Source organism: Glycine soja, chromosome 10, assembly GCF_004193775.1.
Source record: "Glycine soja cultivar W05 chromosome 10, ASM419377v2, whole genome shotgun sequence".
Lineage (NCBI taxonomy): Eukaryota > Viridiplantae > Streptophyta > Magnoliopsida > Fabales > Fabaceae > Glycine > Glycine soja.
The window spans coordinates 43,711,349-43,728,022 of NC_041011.1; the positions used below are offsets into that span (position 1 = coordinate 43,711,349).

The window sequence follows — 16,674 nt, forward strand, 5'->3', positions numbered from 1 at the left end:
TTTACTAGTTTTTTTAATCACCGTCTGGTATTTAATTGTTTAGTCCCTTTATTTGATTTCTTTATTATTTTATTTTATTATTGATTCACTTCATTGCTTTGGTTTTAATATATGATGGGATCGAAATGATTAGACTTTCAAAATATATATGATGAAGTTGGGGTTTTGAGGGGAGGGGGGAATCATCTTAATCATGAGATGGAATCGTGTTCCAAGTTATCATGGATTGATGGTTCTCAAACTTCTTCTTTCACCCTAATTACCCTTTATTTCGCGATCTGGGAAGTAAATGAAATCACTGTTAGGGTTTGTGAACTTAAAACATCTGCATCTGAAATTTGAGTTATGTAATTGCACAGTGGATAGGGCTACTGCCCAGATCTCCTTACTATTTATTGTTTAATCCGAGAAAGGCTGCCTTCTAGATCTTGTTATATTTTAATCCTTTTTGAAATGAATTTAAGCAAGGATTTATGCTTCTGTATACATATAGATGAAAATTATAATCATTAATTGGATTCAGCACAAGATATAAAATGTAAGAATTCTTCGTATTAGATGCAGAAACATCATGACAGCTAATATAAATTATAATGAGGGACTGAACAGTAATATTATATTTGATTTTTCAGTGGGTTGAATGAATTATAAACCTTCTCAACATATATATACATTATATTTTATTTTTAACGAAAATAATTATTATATATTTTATTTATCTTTTATCCAATTTTAGATTAGTTTAAATTTTTTTTCTTGATAAACTAAAGGATTGATAAAAAAAACATGTATAAAAAAATACAAGCTCCACAATTTCATCTGCATGAATACTTTGAAAATGCTAAGAATAATATTGTGTTGATTTTAGAAATTCTGAAGCGTGTAACATTCTCTTTTGTCGCTTGTGTACTTGAGTGTTGCATGCGCACAATTAAAGTGCTACACCTACAAGCTTTAACTGTGGGGTATATCTTTCCATAATTTGGTGTTTGTTCTAGACGAAACTATCTGAGTTTGGGTATGGCTCTCTTCTTCTTCGTACATTGATTTGATCAAGTCCCAGACACCTCTGTTATTCCAAACCCACGTGTTAATGTTTATAGGATTTAAGATGAGTCCCACGAAGACACACATAAAGTTCATTTTGGCAGAATGGAGAATTTTCTGTCCATACCCTATACATGGATCGATTAAGATGCTAGCTGCAGAAAGAGTGACTCTTTCTCCAAGAAATGTACTAATTAATAATACATTACTGCATAATTGAAAACACTGTTTTCTTCTTCCAAACATAGAGAGAGAGAGAGAGAGACAGAGCTGTCTTTATATGCCTAGTGCAAAGTCTCTTGTTCTGAAATTAAAATATGTCGCTCAAACTATTTTGGTAGCTAATATGATAATATTATTGTAACTGTACTCACTTGATCCTTGCCTCTTTTAGTGCTTTAAGGGTCACTAACTTGATAAGAAAATCCGGTAAAAACATGGGAACATAGATATTTTAGGGGTGACATAGGAAACATGTTGGATATTGACCCTTGTTTTTGTTTGCCGTATTATTAGTGATCTTACAAAGAATCAAAAGTGTTTCATATAAAGTAATTAATAAATAATTAGCAATCTAGACAGTATACTATCAGCCTCAAGTTTAATCCAATGAGATGAAGGGTAGTTAGTTCATGACTATATCATAAGTGTGATTCACTCGTTAGAACCATTGTGTTTGATGCCAGATAATTTACATCTTTTGACTTTAAAATGGTCTGGAATGGTGTGGGGGTTTTCTTCATTGCATTGTGAAAATTAAAGGGGGTGAAAGAACTTGGAGAATGAGTACAAGATTGTTAAACTTCTAATTTTAAGTGAAACTCATGAATTTGATGGAGAAAGGATAACAATTTTTTTATTGGTAAATATTAATTTGTTAGTTTTTAGAAATGTTAATTGGAGGATTTGAACTCATGATTTTTTTCCTTCCTTTTTCTCTTTACATTTCTTGAATTATTTGGTCAATTTTATATCTCTCAAGTGGAATAACTTATAATTTATTAGAATGATATGAGTTTGTTTGATCAAATTAAAAATGTATGGGAGTTAGTTTATTTTATTATCTTATAACTTATAGGTTTTAGGCTTTTTTCAATTAACTTATATATATATATATATATATATATATATATATATAGTATTTGAGTATTATTTTTAATCATATTTTAATATATTATATTAAAAACTAGAAAATCAATAGAGTCATTCAAATAATAACTGAAACCTAAAAAATTTATAATTTTCAAAAGTTTCAGGTAATAGCAAAAAATGTGTTCAAAACAATGTATCAGAGAATATGTTAACATTTCTAAAAAAAATAAGATGATTTTATAAGTTATTTTAATAAGAAACCAAAAAAAGTTAAGTATGTATGTAAAATGAAAAAAAAAATCCTTAATAAAATAAAAATTTGTAAAAGTAAGAGCAATTTAGTCTTTCAATTATAAATAAGCCTTTCTACCACTTTTTTTCAAATGGAAAGAACTATACTTAGACAAAGGTTCCACAACTTTTTCCCCATTCTTTCACTTTTTAAAATGCACCAAATTGTGGAAGGAAAGATAAAAGTGTTATTTTCCATCCCTCAATTGTCCATCCATTTATTCAAATTCTACCTTCCAAACATACCCTTAAATAGAGGTCAAACTTTCTTTATCTTAATTATTATGGTAATTATATTGTATACTTTTAAATACCACTACACATTAGTATTGTCATGCTACTCAATTGAAATACCATACTAAAATAACAAAATAAATAATATAAATATTGTAGTGGTCAAAATAAATAGTGTAATTATAAAATATATCCAAAAAATAATAACAAAAAGGAATAACAAATCACTATCTTACATTAAAACAGTAAAAATTATTTTTTTAATAAATTTTATTTTAAAAATAAAAAATAATAAAGTTTAACAAGTTTTAAGCTCTTATCTAAAAATCATTACAATTTTTTAAAAAAAAATTATTTATCAAACAAGATTTTGAACCAGTAAAAAAAGCTTAAAATAATTGAAAAGGCTTGTGAAACATGCGCTAATTTATCCATTTTCAGATAGCTTATTTTATCATCTAGTTTTGCCAAAAAAGCCTATCGATATTTCGAGAAAAAATCGTATATATAAGGACATTTAAGAAATTTTATGACAATGTGATTTACATCAATTTACTTAATATATATATATATATATATATATATATATATATATATATATATATATATATATATATATATATATATATTGTTTTATTTTTTCATTATCTATGACTGTAACGCTATCCCACCTTTGTATACTCCATTTTTAAGTTATTAAATTCTATTTCACTTTCCCCTCCCTCAATTTATTGATTTATTATAGGACATTTTACAAAATTATTTAATCTTATTAAAGTGATTTAGAATTTTTGGGTAAATTATTTTTAGGTTATTAATTTTAATACAATTAAATAATTCGTTCAAAAATGATATTTTAATTTATTTTACTAAACACCCAGTTAAGCTTATAAGTAAAATTTTATTTAATAAAAAATATTAAATTAAAATATTTATCCAAACATGCCATTACTCCATTTCTCTTATTTCCTTTTACCAAATTCGTTGTACATCAGTATATGTGGGACTATTATTTATCTCTTTATTGTCCTCTATGAAATTTCCCTCTATATTTCGTCTCATTCTTCCATCTCCACAAACAATTAACTTGCCTTTTCTATCTTTCACATTGCCCCATTATTTGCCGTCTTTAAGCTGGACTTTATGCTCCAGTTTCTCATGCATGTTCCACCATATTTATTATTTAATTAAGAGTATGGAATCGCGATTAGAATGTCACCTCATAACTGGAAAAGTCAGATGATCGACCTTGTTTTTTAATCATGATCTCACATACAATAATGTAATAGTTAAGATTAACACCTCTTAGTAGATAGTACGCAAGTTATGGGACTACATTTCATCACCAATAATAAAAACAAATAATTTGTCGCAATATAGAGTTTAAGCATGAATACCCAATCTAAGAGGTTAGATTATATTTTTTTTCTTTTTTAATTTGCTTTGATTGCCATATATATGAACACAAATGATTTTCTTGGTGAGAAATCTTCCAACTAAACGCAATGGATGATTCAGCCACGCCTTTGTAACAACATCCTTCACAAAGACCATCTCCTCATCTTCTGCATCATCAATGGACAAGTTCTATATATCTAGGTGCTCCATACTGGTACCAAAAGAATAGACTTTGAAGCAAACACAAAAAGCTTCTCACCAAAAAGGAAATCCTAGAAGGGAGAGAACCAACTCACAGAGAGAGAGAGACAGAAAAATCGCCTGAGGTAATGTTTACATATGAACTTACTTACATTGTGTTCTTACATCATAATTAATATAAAAAATATTCTATTTGTAACGGTTATATGTATAATCAGTATAAAAAATCATCATAGTATGTTTAGATTTATTCTTTAGATTTATTCTAACGTATATTTGAAAAAAATATATATTTTAATTTTGTGAAAATAAAAAATATATTAAATTTTTTTAAAAAAAAATTCAAATATTTATATATTGATGAGGACAAAAATTATATTTTATTCTATTAATAAAAAAAAATTTGAACTTTAACCATCATTTTTACTAACTAGGCATCTTCCCATGCTCAGCGTAGTAGTTGATGGGTTGTGACGGTATTTTATACTTAAGCCTTATTAATTAATAAAATGATTTTCACAAGTTAAAACACATTAATTAATATGTATTATCCACAAGTTCATGTAAGTAGCACTATCTTTTCTTCAAACTAGAAAACAAATGTTGGTCAATTCATCGTCTCGGTTAAGATTTTCTAAAGTTGATAAGCAAGCTAAAACTTTACTTAATTCATATTATTTGATAAATGATGAGGATTAGTAATATATTTTTGTAAAACACACACATATATTATTGTCTGTTAAAATTTATTGAAAATCATAAAATTAAAATTGAGTATTATTAAAAATTAAATTTATATAAATCTCAATTAAATTTAATTACTAATAAAAGGTGTATGTCAAATATATTAAAAGGTGTATTGCAAGTGTGCCTCTTTAATCAAACCCTTTAAAAAGATGTTTAACTATGACGCTCAAGGTATCCTAGAGGCATAGTAGCTGCTTGGAGGACCCATCTTCACGTGTCATAGTTCTTAATCCTTGATTATTTAATTCCAATGTTGTTCTAATCTTGAATACAACATTCCTAAGTAAAGTCACAATTTTGATGGCCCCCTTTTAGTGCAATAGTTACGAGTCTCGCATTAAGATAATCCTTCCTACTTGTGTGTGTAACACCATTTATAAACAAATATATATATATATATATATATATACTCCCCTTGTCCTATTTGTCTTTTATAAGTTTAAGCGTACCACCACTTCCAACTATTTACCTATCTTTGAGATTGTAAGAAGAATTAGGAAATCGGCCATGATTACACTTAAAGAAATCCACTAAGGTTGCATTAATGAAATGTCGACCACCCATTAAAACCTTTTTATATAAAAGTGAGGGTGAGAATTGAATTAGACTTGTTATGGTGGGGTAGAATCAGATGTCACCCAAGAAAAATGCCGGAAAATATTGGCTTTACTTGGAAGATCTAGTTCTGCTTGATTTTGTCATGGAGTACACATCATCTTCTTTGACCCAATGAATTAATGTTGTTCAACTTAATTTTCCGACAACCAGCTTGAAGAATAGTATATATTTCAGAGACAAAAATATTGCTGTACTAGAGGACTATTGGTCGCAACTGTGGCCTTTAATAGACCTCAATTGGTGTAAATAAAAGCGGCCCTTAAATGTGGCTCCGTGTTTATCAAATTACCATCTTCACTATCGCTATTGTTTCTTTATGTTCATGACTTTGTACACCGCATATTGGATTGATGGCTGTCAACAAAGGGATTTGTTGGTAAAGATCGACACCGTATATTTCCATAAGTATGCTTTTTAGACTCTAATTATCACTACTAATTAAAATAAAAATGAATTTAATTACCATAGTAAAGATATCATTTAATTTGTAAGTATCTTGGAAATTGACTTTTAAGTCTCGAGGCACATATTTACCCAACAAAAAATGTGTTGTATAGAGTTGAAAGATGGTATTAGCTAGTCATGACATCGATATTATTACTCTCACTTAAGTTAATGCTATCTCAATGCAATGCTTCGAATTTTATTTTGTAATTCTTTAATTATAAAATAATCTTAGAATTAAGTATGAGTCATTAATAAAATTCATAAATATTTTAATTTACACATTTAAAAGAAAAATTTGCATCGGTCAAGTACACACTATGTATGATTTGAACTTAGCATTAATTTAAGCTAATGCTATTTTTGACATTTAAGTTAATGTTAACCTTTAGGATAGGTTGCTTTTATGGAAAATGTTGTTTGGTCGCTTGTTCAACAATTAGTAAAGGAAGCATCGCCATATGTCAGATTCAGACTTGTGCCCTAGATGCGATATCTTGAGCGATTGTGAGGAAGTCAAAGCTTACTTGACTTCGATAATTCATCTGAACCATTGTGCTAATTTTTTTAGCATAAGCATATCTAGTTAGATAACTTTGAAACTTTGAAAATTCATGGATACCACTGACTTTATCTCTTAGGTCATCTTCTTTGGTATGGCAGTGCATTATATCTGAAGAGATAGAAACTTTTATTTTCTTTCACTTTGCCTCCAAAATAAATTTCAAACTTTTCTTTTTCTTTCTCATTTTCTTTAAAATATAAAGCAAACCAATAATTCAAACTAACCCCCCCAAAAAAAATTATTGACCTTCAATGTGCATCAATCACTACCCAAATCCACAATGAAAGTTGGGTAATGACTTTTTGAAAATGCCCTTTTTTGAAAATTGTGTCATTTTCACTCTATTAAACTTTTGTCTTTTCTTTCTTAAACAAAAACAAAAAAGAGTGAGAGTAGGGAAAAAATTGGGTGTTGTTAGGTGCACCCAGTATTATTGTTGGTGCATCTAGCATTTTTTTTAAATATCAAAACTGCCTCTACGCTTTCTTTGCAGTTGTGATGGGGGTGTGTATGAAGATGGTCCATAAATTGTACAGATCAACTTGATTCATAAGCCTTTTACAGATCAACTTGATCCGTAAAATACTTATGGATCAAGTTGATCCGTAAGGCTTTTATGGATCAAGTTGATCCGTAAGTTTTTTATGGATCATTTTAAAAGACTTATGGATCAAGGATATTTCAGTCTTTTTTCTTTAAGTGCTGAGTGCACCAACAATAATGTTGAGTGCACCTAACAACACCCAAAAAATCTGACACGTTTTCTTTTAATTTTGGTATCGGCCCTAAGCCCAGACTTTGTCATTAATTTGGTTTGGGCCATAGTCACACCGCTACTAATGTAGGAATTCCCGGGTTTGCGTGCATGAAGGCCTAATGCCTATCCCACTCAAGGATGGTAACTTTTGGGCTATTTTATCCTCCATTTCCATTATTACATCATGTATCTCCTATTTCATTTTAGAATGGATTGTTTAGAATATAAATTTATATTTTAGAATGGATTGTTTGGAATGTAATGGGAGGTGTCCAATTTAATAGTGAGAGTGCAAAATATAAATGGCTCACTTTTGGACCTTATTATTATCCATGGGTTCCATTTTCAGGTTCTCTTCCGTTGGCTTGGCTATGTTAAACTTTAGGGTTTTGTTTATCAGTTTTTCTATTAGTCCTAAAAATAATAATAAAGAAAGAAAAGGTGCAATTGAGAGATCAAATCCTCGCCACAATCAAAATTCACTCTTAACTATCTCTTTTATAAATGCAGCTAAAGTTTAATATCATTAAAAAAAATCACATATTAATTGACAAAAATATTAAACGTTAAATTTATCTTCATTGATATTTAATATTTATTTAGTTGATAAAGTTATTAATTTAAGTATTATGAGTTTATACTAATATATAGTAGAATGAAGTCCGTTAATAGGTGGCAAATGTGAGGCAATAATTGTTATCATCAGTTGGATTTATTAATGGGGTCCCAATATATCAATTAATCATTGTTATTATACTTAATCATATCGTTAATACTCTATTACTCTGTAGATCAGAAGGGTGTGAACATATTCCCAGCATCATGCGTTGGATGAGAATCCATCTGTTAATTCTTTTACTGTTGCTCAAGTTATGTTCCTATTAATATTAGTCCCTTGTACTATCTGCATCTAATTATATTTATTATAGACATAATCCAACGCAACATGCATATTGATAACCAAGAACTCCTCAAGCTATTGATTGATATTCTGCAGCAATAACGTGAATTTTCAAATGTCTAACGGTACTCAGTCAAGGCCGATAATAATGGTATATACTTTTTCTTGGGGAGATCTAACAGAGCATATTGGAATTTTATAAATTTAATATAAAGATATATATTTTTTGAATTATTTTTATCTGGTGCATGTGACCCCACCTGAATGTGTACATGACGCAGTACATCACCGTAGTCAGCTTCTTCACTCATATAGTAAGGTAGACACGCGCATATGCACGTGTGATCTTTATAATTTTTCACTTTGATTATGTCCATGCACGATGATCTTTAAGCAACCGTGACCTAAACAAATACATATATTCTTTCTGCCTATGTTTTTCTTTCGCTTAATATAGATATAATTCAAGTAGGGTGGCGATGCAGAGCCCCTCGCACAACATGCATTCACCAACTAGACTAGCAAATAAAATAAAGCATCCAGTCTTAGAATCATAGTTGAACTTGTATTTAATAAGATATAGGTCTATTTCCAAATGACGAGGAAATATATATATTATCAACACTTTGCAGAAATTAATAAATTCACCCCTCTCAGGTTGTCGTATGAATGAATAAAAATCCGGCTGCAAACTGCAACTGAACTAATATATAATATGTAAGGGAAATGGTGAAACACGTGTACTCCTTCACTCTAGCTTCAACTAGTTTACATACACACCTTATAAAGTAAAGTAATACCAATTTTTATATCATTGAAATCATAGTAATAATTAAATTAACAATTTATATAATTAAATTAAATTAATCCAGGTTAAATTGAACTTGAATCCTTTACTTAATATCTTGAATTTAAGTCTTATAAATAAACAAAAAATCTTGATTAAAAGATAAGATTCTTAACATACACAAAGTTTTTAATAGAGTATTTTTTAAAGATATCTTAAGTTTGTGATCAATTAAATTTTTAAAAAAATTAATTATTAATAAAGTTGATAAATATTTCGTACCGATATTATTAAAAAACAATATTGTATTACCCTAATTTGATAAAAAGAAATAGTTTTCATCATCTAATTTTATTGATATTTTTAATATTTGTTTTAAATATAAAAACATAATACATATACCTTGACTCAAACTAAATTTTCCAAAGTGAATATTTTTAATTGACTAATTGAATACATTTTTTTCATTTAACCCAACCTGAAATGGCATTATTACAAACTTTTTTTTTTAAATAGTCATGATTAAAAACTTTAAAACCTTGAATAAACTTTATTATGGACAGGAGCATAATTATCATGACTATTTTTTAAATAGTCATGATATCTTTAATAGAGTCATGCTCATCTATAACATAGGGTCAAGTAGAGTTGTTAACGTGGGCTCCATCCCATCTACTAATCAATTTATCAACGGATTGAGTTGGTAAAAGCATGGTTTATTTTTTATTTTTGGACAATTTTTGTTTCAACTCGCTTAATCTTTGGGTTAGAGTCATTGATCCGATTCAACCCATTATATACTTACATATTCACTTTAACTTACAAATATTAGTCCTATTTTTTACTTTTAGTTATTTTAAATTTTTCTTCACTTTTATTTCTGAAAATAAAGAAAGTCAATCCTCACCGAACCTACAAATTCAGAGTGGAACAAGTCGAATCGCAATTTTTCCAACTCTATCAGAAAAAGGGAACCAACCGTACTAGCTTGCTTTCAAAGCTCTAAGTCTATGACTCCCACTCGTTTTAAAGATTTTTTTTAATAGTAGTAATGTGTGTATTTGAATGAATGTTTCTAAAATTGATTTTTTTTAGTAAAGTCATTTATATTTGGATATTTTTAAAGCAATTTTGCTACAAAATCTAGTTTAATTTTTTTAACTCAACACAATTTATTTTTGGTCACTTCTAGTGAAATTGGAGTTTTGAGGCAAAATCAATTTTACCTAACAATAACTAAATATCTATATTTTTTTTTATAAAATTAAAGGTGGCTATATGTCAAATAGTGTATTAATTAGCTTCTAGGTGAGAAATAATTGATTATTTTTTCATGGTGAAAATAAAGTAATAAATAACTACTCTTACTTTTTTTACGGTACTACCATGATTTTTTGTTGGATAAAATTGATTCATGTGTAATTACTAATTATCCTAACACCATGAAAATCAATTCCCATTACGTTTACCATCTTAGCAATCACACTCTAATAAAACAAAAATCTTGCTTGTTTTTAATACAAAATAAAGTAGGTTTACATCACCAATTGAGATTACCAAATATGTGAATATGGTTTTTCTCTATTATAATATTTTTCACTTATAGAGGGTAAAGTTGACAGTGAAAAAAAAGAATAAACAAAGGAATGTGTCGAATAGACAAGCATAAGATACAATAATGATATCAAAAGGCAAGATGGGCTAACCCTGTTAAGGACACGGGGAAATTAAAATAAGTGTTGGGTCCACGTGAAAATGACAAGTGTTCTAGGTACGTGCTCAGGTTCATGCATGGTTTCAACTTCAAAAACAACCGGCCCATAATGAAGTTTATTATTCTCCCTCTGATAGAGAAACCGATCACAGTTTCTCAACCCAATTAAACTTTCCCTCTTTTGCAAATGCACCTGCACCAATATTAGAATTTAGAACACTTCAATACTCTTACGTTTTCATTTTATTATTTTCCTAACCATTTATAGCTCATTATTGATTTCGATAATCTCCCAGCTAATTATCCAAGTCTGTCAGTTATTAAAGGCTGTCTCTCCCATTGCGTGCCAAAACTGATTAATAGATGGTAACTAGACTAGCAGAGGTATTTTCACAAACAGATATACAATTTATCAATCAAAAAATGAATACAGAATACGTACTTGGTTTAACTTATTTAAAGACTTTTTTTTTTATCAAAAGCTCTTTTAGAAGAACTTAAAAAACAAAGATAATTTATTATTTCATTCTTCTGATTGTATGGATACGTGGGAGGACGCATGTATTGGATTTGAAGCTACATACAAGACAATAACAACGTGAAGACATTGAAAAGAAACTAATCTGTATACCATCTTTTTTTCTTCCTTATGAAAATCGTGTGTATAATAACATCTCTAAAGCTGAAAATTGCTAGCAAGGGGGAGCCAAAGAGTGCAGTGTTCTAATTCTACCAAGAATGTGACTTAAAATAATACTTGAGATGCTAAAGTATTACAACTTGCACCCTCCATTCCATTCTCACAGGACAATATTTCCCTGCATCAGGATTCTTCTGAGTTCACTAGCAATTCCATGCAACAAAACTGGCTTACGGATAACTCCATTAATACCAACTTGCATGCATCTGTCCCACAAATCTTCTTCTGCACTTGCAGTCAAGGCAACAATCATAGGCCGGTTTCCACTTCTAAACTTTCGAATCCTGGTGGCAACTTCGAAGCCGTCTATATCAGGCATGTGAAGATCCAAAAGAATGACTTGAATAGAAGATCCAGCAGGTCCAATGACAGTAAGGCATTCGAATCCTGAAGCAACAGAAGTTACAACACAACCTAGTTTCTGAAGCAATCTTTGGGTAACTGCTCTATTTACATCATCATTGTCCACTAAAAGAACTTGCAGACTTCTCAGCATTGAATTGGAATCGGTATGCTCTGAACCTTCTCCAGGGTCAGAGATGGCTATGGTAATGGACGGTCGTAATTGAAACCGAAGAAGAAGTGTCATGCTTTGAGGAAAACCATGATTACAAGGTACTAACCATATGTTCCCCTGCATCAACTGCATATAACAAAACATAATAGACAGAAATTTAGAAACAAACTAAGGAAAGACAAAAAAAAGCCCAGAATACAGTCATTGCTAAATAAAACAACACTACTATGATTAAAGAAAATAGAAAGCTACACCCTAATTCATATAATGAATTTTAACTAATCAAGGATGTCTAGAAGAAGAGTAAATATAAACTATTGTAAGGGCTAGTTAATAATCTTAGCATGCATTACCTCCAACTTCCCAGAGCTATGCCCCAAACATTTCAAGGAAGAGAAGATGAACAATGAAAACTCCAAACAAAATAACCAAATTCAGTTATTTTTGTCACACCAAGCTATGAAAAACATGGACAAACAAGCATCCTGGCAAATCATCTAAAGGCTGGCAAAAGGAAAATTTAGCGGAATAATGAAGGACTGCATAATATAGTCTTCCACCAAACTCTGCAAAGATACTACTTATATAGCACATGACTAAAATGTAAGTCGCTGTCTTAATGCATTTACTGTGTTCATGCATACATATGATAGACATTATGAAACTCACCTGGACTACCCTCTTGCAAATGCTGAAGCTCAATCTGCCCCCAACCCTATCACTGCTATATTTCCTACCCCCAAATCCTGAAGAAATTGAGCTCCCAACTTCAGAATCACTACTGTTTATCCCTATTTCAAATCTAATATTTACATCACCACTAGAAGAGCTTGGTCTCCAGGTTGTCCACCCTTTGTCACTCCTTCCCTGACTTCCAGTTTCTGCAAAAACTCGAAATACAAGGATCCCTCCCCCATGATTGTGTTCAAGTAGGTTCCCAACCATATGCAAAATCACCTGAAAAACCCTCCTCTCGTCACCCATAACATTGTCAGGCAAAGACTTCTCAACCTCAACCATAAACCCAAAGCCCTTATAAACACACATGCACTTGGAAAGGCAAGCTGCTTCCTTCAGCATGGAATGTAACCCAAAAGACCTTATCTCCAAAGAAAATCTTCCTTCATCCTTAGTTGAGTTATCCATGGCATCATTTATCAAGTTTGATAGCACATTACTTGTCCTTAGCATCGCGTCCACAATAAGTTTCTGTTCATTCTTTAAATTATCATCTTGTATCATTGAAAGCAGTCCCAAAATTGAGTGCATTGGCCTCCTCATTCCATCACTCATGACTTTCTGAAATGCGTTTCTTGCCTGGCTTGCCATCAAAGCATTCCTTTTTGCCTGTTGCAAAGCTCGATTTTGCTCCTCTAACTTCTCTCTCATAAGTTGGGACTCTTCAAGAATTGCAGCATGAGATAGTGCCACTGCGACCTGATCAGCAACCACCTTAATTATCTCCAGCTCCTGATTGCTCCACGATCTAGGCTCCTGATTATCTCCAGTAGGAAGAATTAAGACTAATATAGCATAACAAGCCTGTCTTAGCTCAGGTGTTCCTCCTTTGAAATTACAAACCCGTAGCATTGGCATTCGAATTGCCGCAACTGGTCCTGCCTCTCCAGAAACTCCTCTACTCCCAACAGCAAGTGCTGAGTCAGAGCTGAGTATATTTACATCATCACTTCCCTTGATTCTCACAACATCTGGATCACTAATGGGTATAGTCAAATTAAAATTCCTCCCATTCAATTCATGAGTGAGGTTCATCTCAGTCTTATCAACATTAGGCATCCACACAGCACAATTCTGCAAGCCAAGCGTTTTAGAAAGCTCCACCAAAGTGGTATACAGAATTGTATGTCTATCGAGTGACTTGCGTATCTCCTGAGTAAGCATTCTTACATGCATTGCAGCCTCCTTTTGTCTCATAATGTGATCAACCTCACGTCCAAGATCCCACGTCTTTTTCTTCAGCATGAATTCTCTGACCTTCACTTTGAGAAGCAAAGGAATCAGAGTGATAAGGGTAATGGCGGTGGCGCATGACACCAATGCAGTGAGTATTTTGGAGACAGTAAGTGCCACCATAAGTTGGAAAGTGTGAGGGCCATAGGTCCACCCGTTGAGCAAATGTGTCAATCCACATAGTACAATGAAGGCAATGAACTGAATCAGGACCCATTTGAATGGGACATTTGAGCAACTGATGAAATAAAGCAGCTCAATAGGGATAGAGAAGTAGGCCACAGCAATCAAGAAATCACCAACTCTCTGACACTCCAGAATGCTTTCAATAGTCCAAAAGCTGGCCTCATCATCACAGTTACATCTAGGAAATCCATTATCATTTGCAGATACACATATGAGGATAGAGGTAATCACCAACCCAGATGCCACTGCTTTTAACATTGATCCAATATATGTTGCTGCTTCCTCAATCCATCAAAGGATATAATTTAATGGGCCATAGTCATACCCCAGTGAACACCCCCCAACCTCCTCCCTTTCAATTGTCTTGCCCTATCAACAGTTAAACAAAAAAATTGAAAACTCAGTAAGATCTAATCAAAGAAAAAGCAAAACATGAGATCCATATCTAATAAAGGTTATAAAATATATACAAATTTTTAATTCTTATCCCAAATTCAACGATCTACAACATTTCACTCTTGTAATTTCAGTTTCAACCTTCTTTCTTTCATGCCCCCCTATTAATAGAGAGGTATGAATCAGTGAATAATACAGTACCAACAGGTGAAGAGGACATTTCCATCAACCCAAATGGAAAAAAGAAAAACCCAAATACATATAAAATAAAAGGATTAAATAAAAAAATGAATAAAAGAATCAGGAAAACCCAAGCTAGGCTATAAACCCGGGGGAAGGCAAAGCCAAAAAAATATTATTAAAAAAACCAAAGTCCAACAGGTTTAATACTCCTTCAACCCCCATACACCCCCCCCCCCCCCCCCCCAAAAAAAAAAAAAAAGAAAAGAAAAGAAACCAAAAACCCAGTAATGCAGTCCAAAAAGAAAAAAGTAACAGTACCTGAAGAATTACAACAAGCCCCTAATGCAATCAGATATACCACCTTCATCAGATCTTTAACCTTACCCTGGAAAGAGCAAAGCCTTGTTGAAGATAGATACCTCGCTAGCAACAACACATTAACCAAATCTCCTTTAGTATTTTGTTGAGCATCAAATCAAAAGGCTCCAGCAGCAAAGTCCATTACTTTATTATACACACACAACAAGTGCACCCACCTCCACCACCATTGGGAAGACCAAAAAAAGAAACCCACTTGAAGAAGCCACCAAATCCCAACAGCATATCAATTAAAAAAGAAATCATCTTCACTGTGCCACAGAGAAACCGGGTGCGACCCTTTTGCGGGTGCTCATCATAGCAAAACAAAAGAACAGAACAGAGAGGAAAACGCAGTCCCTACGCCACAGCCAACCCAAGAGAGGTGAAAAAGAAGAAAAAAGAATGAAGTGTTTGTTGTATGCAGGGAATCTTAAAGTCTTAACCTTTTGAGCTATTTTGTTTGCAATGCGAAACCAAACCACAAAACAAAACCATGGAAAGAGAAAGCGCCGTTGTTTCGTGGGAGGAAGAGAAAGAAAGGGGTGAGTTGGATCTAGAAAGAGGAGAGAGAAGGGGACCCCACATTCTTACATGAAGAGAACTTGGACGCTCTTAGGAACCAAAACGTCCTCGTCACACCAAAAAAGATTTGTTTTATTTTTCACCCCTCTTTCCTTTTCAGTTTCTCTCTCTTTTTCTACGATGTCTCCGTTTATACTTTATTTATTAAAAACAAAAACGAAATAAAATAGTGTGTTTTATTTTCCTATGAATTCCCCCATTCAATGTTCGATCTTCTTGTGTCAGAAGCACGACTTGTTTCCCTTTCTCTCTCTAGTTGAAAGAAAGAAGAAGAAGGAGAATTTTTGATGGTGTTTGGAATTAGGTGCCACGTGCCTGTAGCAGAGTGCAAAGCTGGGTCACCTTGTTAATTCAGAAGCGCACACAGAATTATCCGCATGCCTGGATAAAATAAGACCAAGTTATTAGTGTTATCCCTAATTATAAAAAAAATATGTGTACCAATAAGACATTAAGACGGGTTGTTAGATTCAAGTTGTAGTTTTTTTTTTGTATTGGAAACTTGTTACTTATGCCAAATGACAATCACCACTAAGTGGGGGAAAATAATTTATGTGAAAGGAACATAAATGTTAGTGTGAGTACAGTATAGGATGAATAAATAAAAGAGTATGTTATATAAATCCCATATGAAATTTTGAAAATTTGAATATTTACACTAACTTCTCTTTAGAGTAATATTTTTTAAACAATTAAAAAATATCTGTATATAATTTTAAATAACTAAAGGAAGTTAATGTATAACATGTTTAGATACTTTAAAAATCAAAAATCATGATGAATACCTAAAAATTACATTATTATCATGATTTTCCTAATGCAACAATGTGCTGCTTCATATTCATCGTAAAATTAAATTGATTTTGGTTTAGCTGATCATCACCCTTAAACATGATAATAATATATAAAGGAATGTTAGTATATATTTTTAAATAATAAAGATAGAAGTATTTGTGTAATTCATAAAACTTATGAGAGTGTCA

The 16,674-nt window shown here is 31.6% G+C and overlaps 1 protein-coding gene across 1 annotated transcript; it reads right to left on the reverse strand.

The window, feature by feature from the left end:
• Positions 1–11,395: 11,395 nt before the first annotated feature.
• Positions 11,396–15,750, reverse strand: LOC114369695 (ethylene receptor 2-like). The gene is made up of 3 exons (XM_028326940.1): positions 15,068–15,750; positions 12,683–14,539; positions 11,396–12,139 (listed from the first exon to the last, which is right to left on the reverse strand). Exons 2-3 carry the CDS (start codon positions 14,426–14,428, stop codon positions 11,597–11,599), a joined length of 2,289 nt encoding a protein of 762 aa, XP_028182741.1. The 5' UTR covers positions 14,429–14,539; positions 15,068–15,750; the 3' UTR covers positions 11,396–11,596.
• Positions 15,751–16,674: the final 924 nt, after the last annotated feature.

What these genes read in the sequence shown, in the direction of transcription:
- LOC114369695 (XM_028326940.1), bottom strand. Translation starts at nt 14,428, where the DNA reads ATGTTAAAAGCAGTGGCATCTGGGTTGGTGATTACCTCTATCCTCATA. An exon ending in TTTGCAAGAGGGTAGTCCAG is followed by an intron (nt 12,140 to 12,682) that starts GTGAGTTTCATA and finishes TGTTATATGCAG; the next exon opens with TTGATGCAGGGGAACATATG.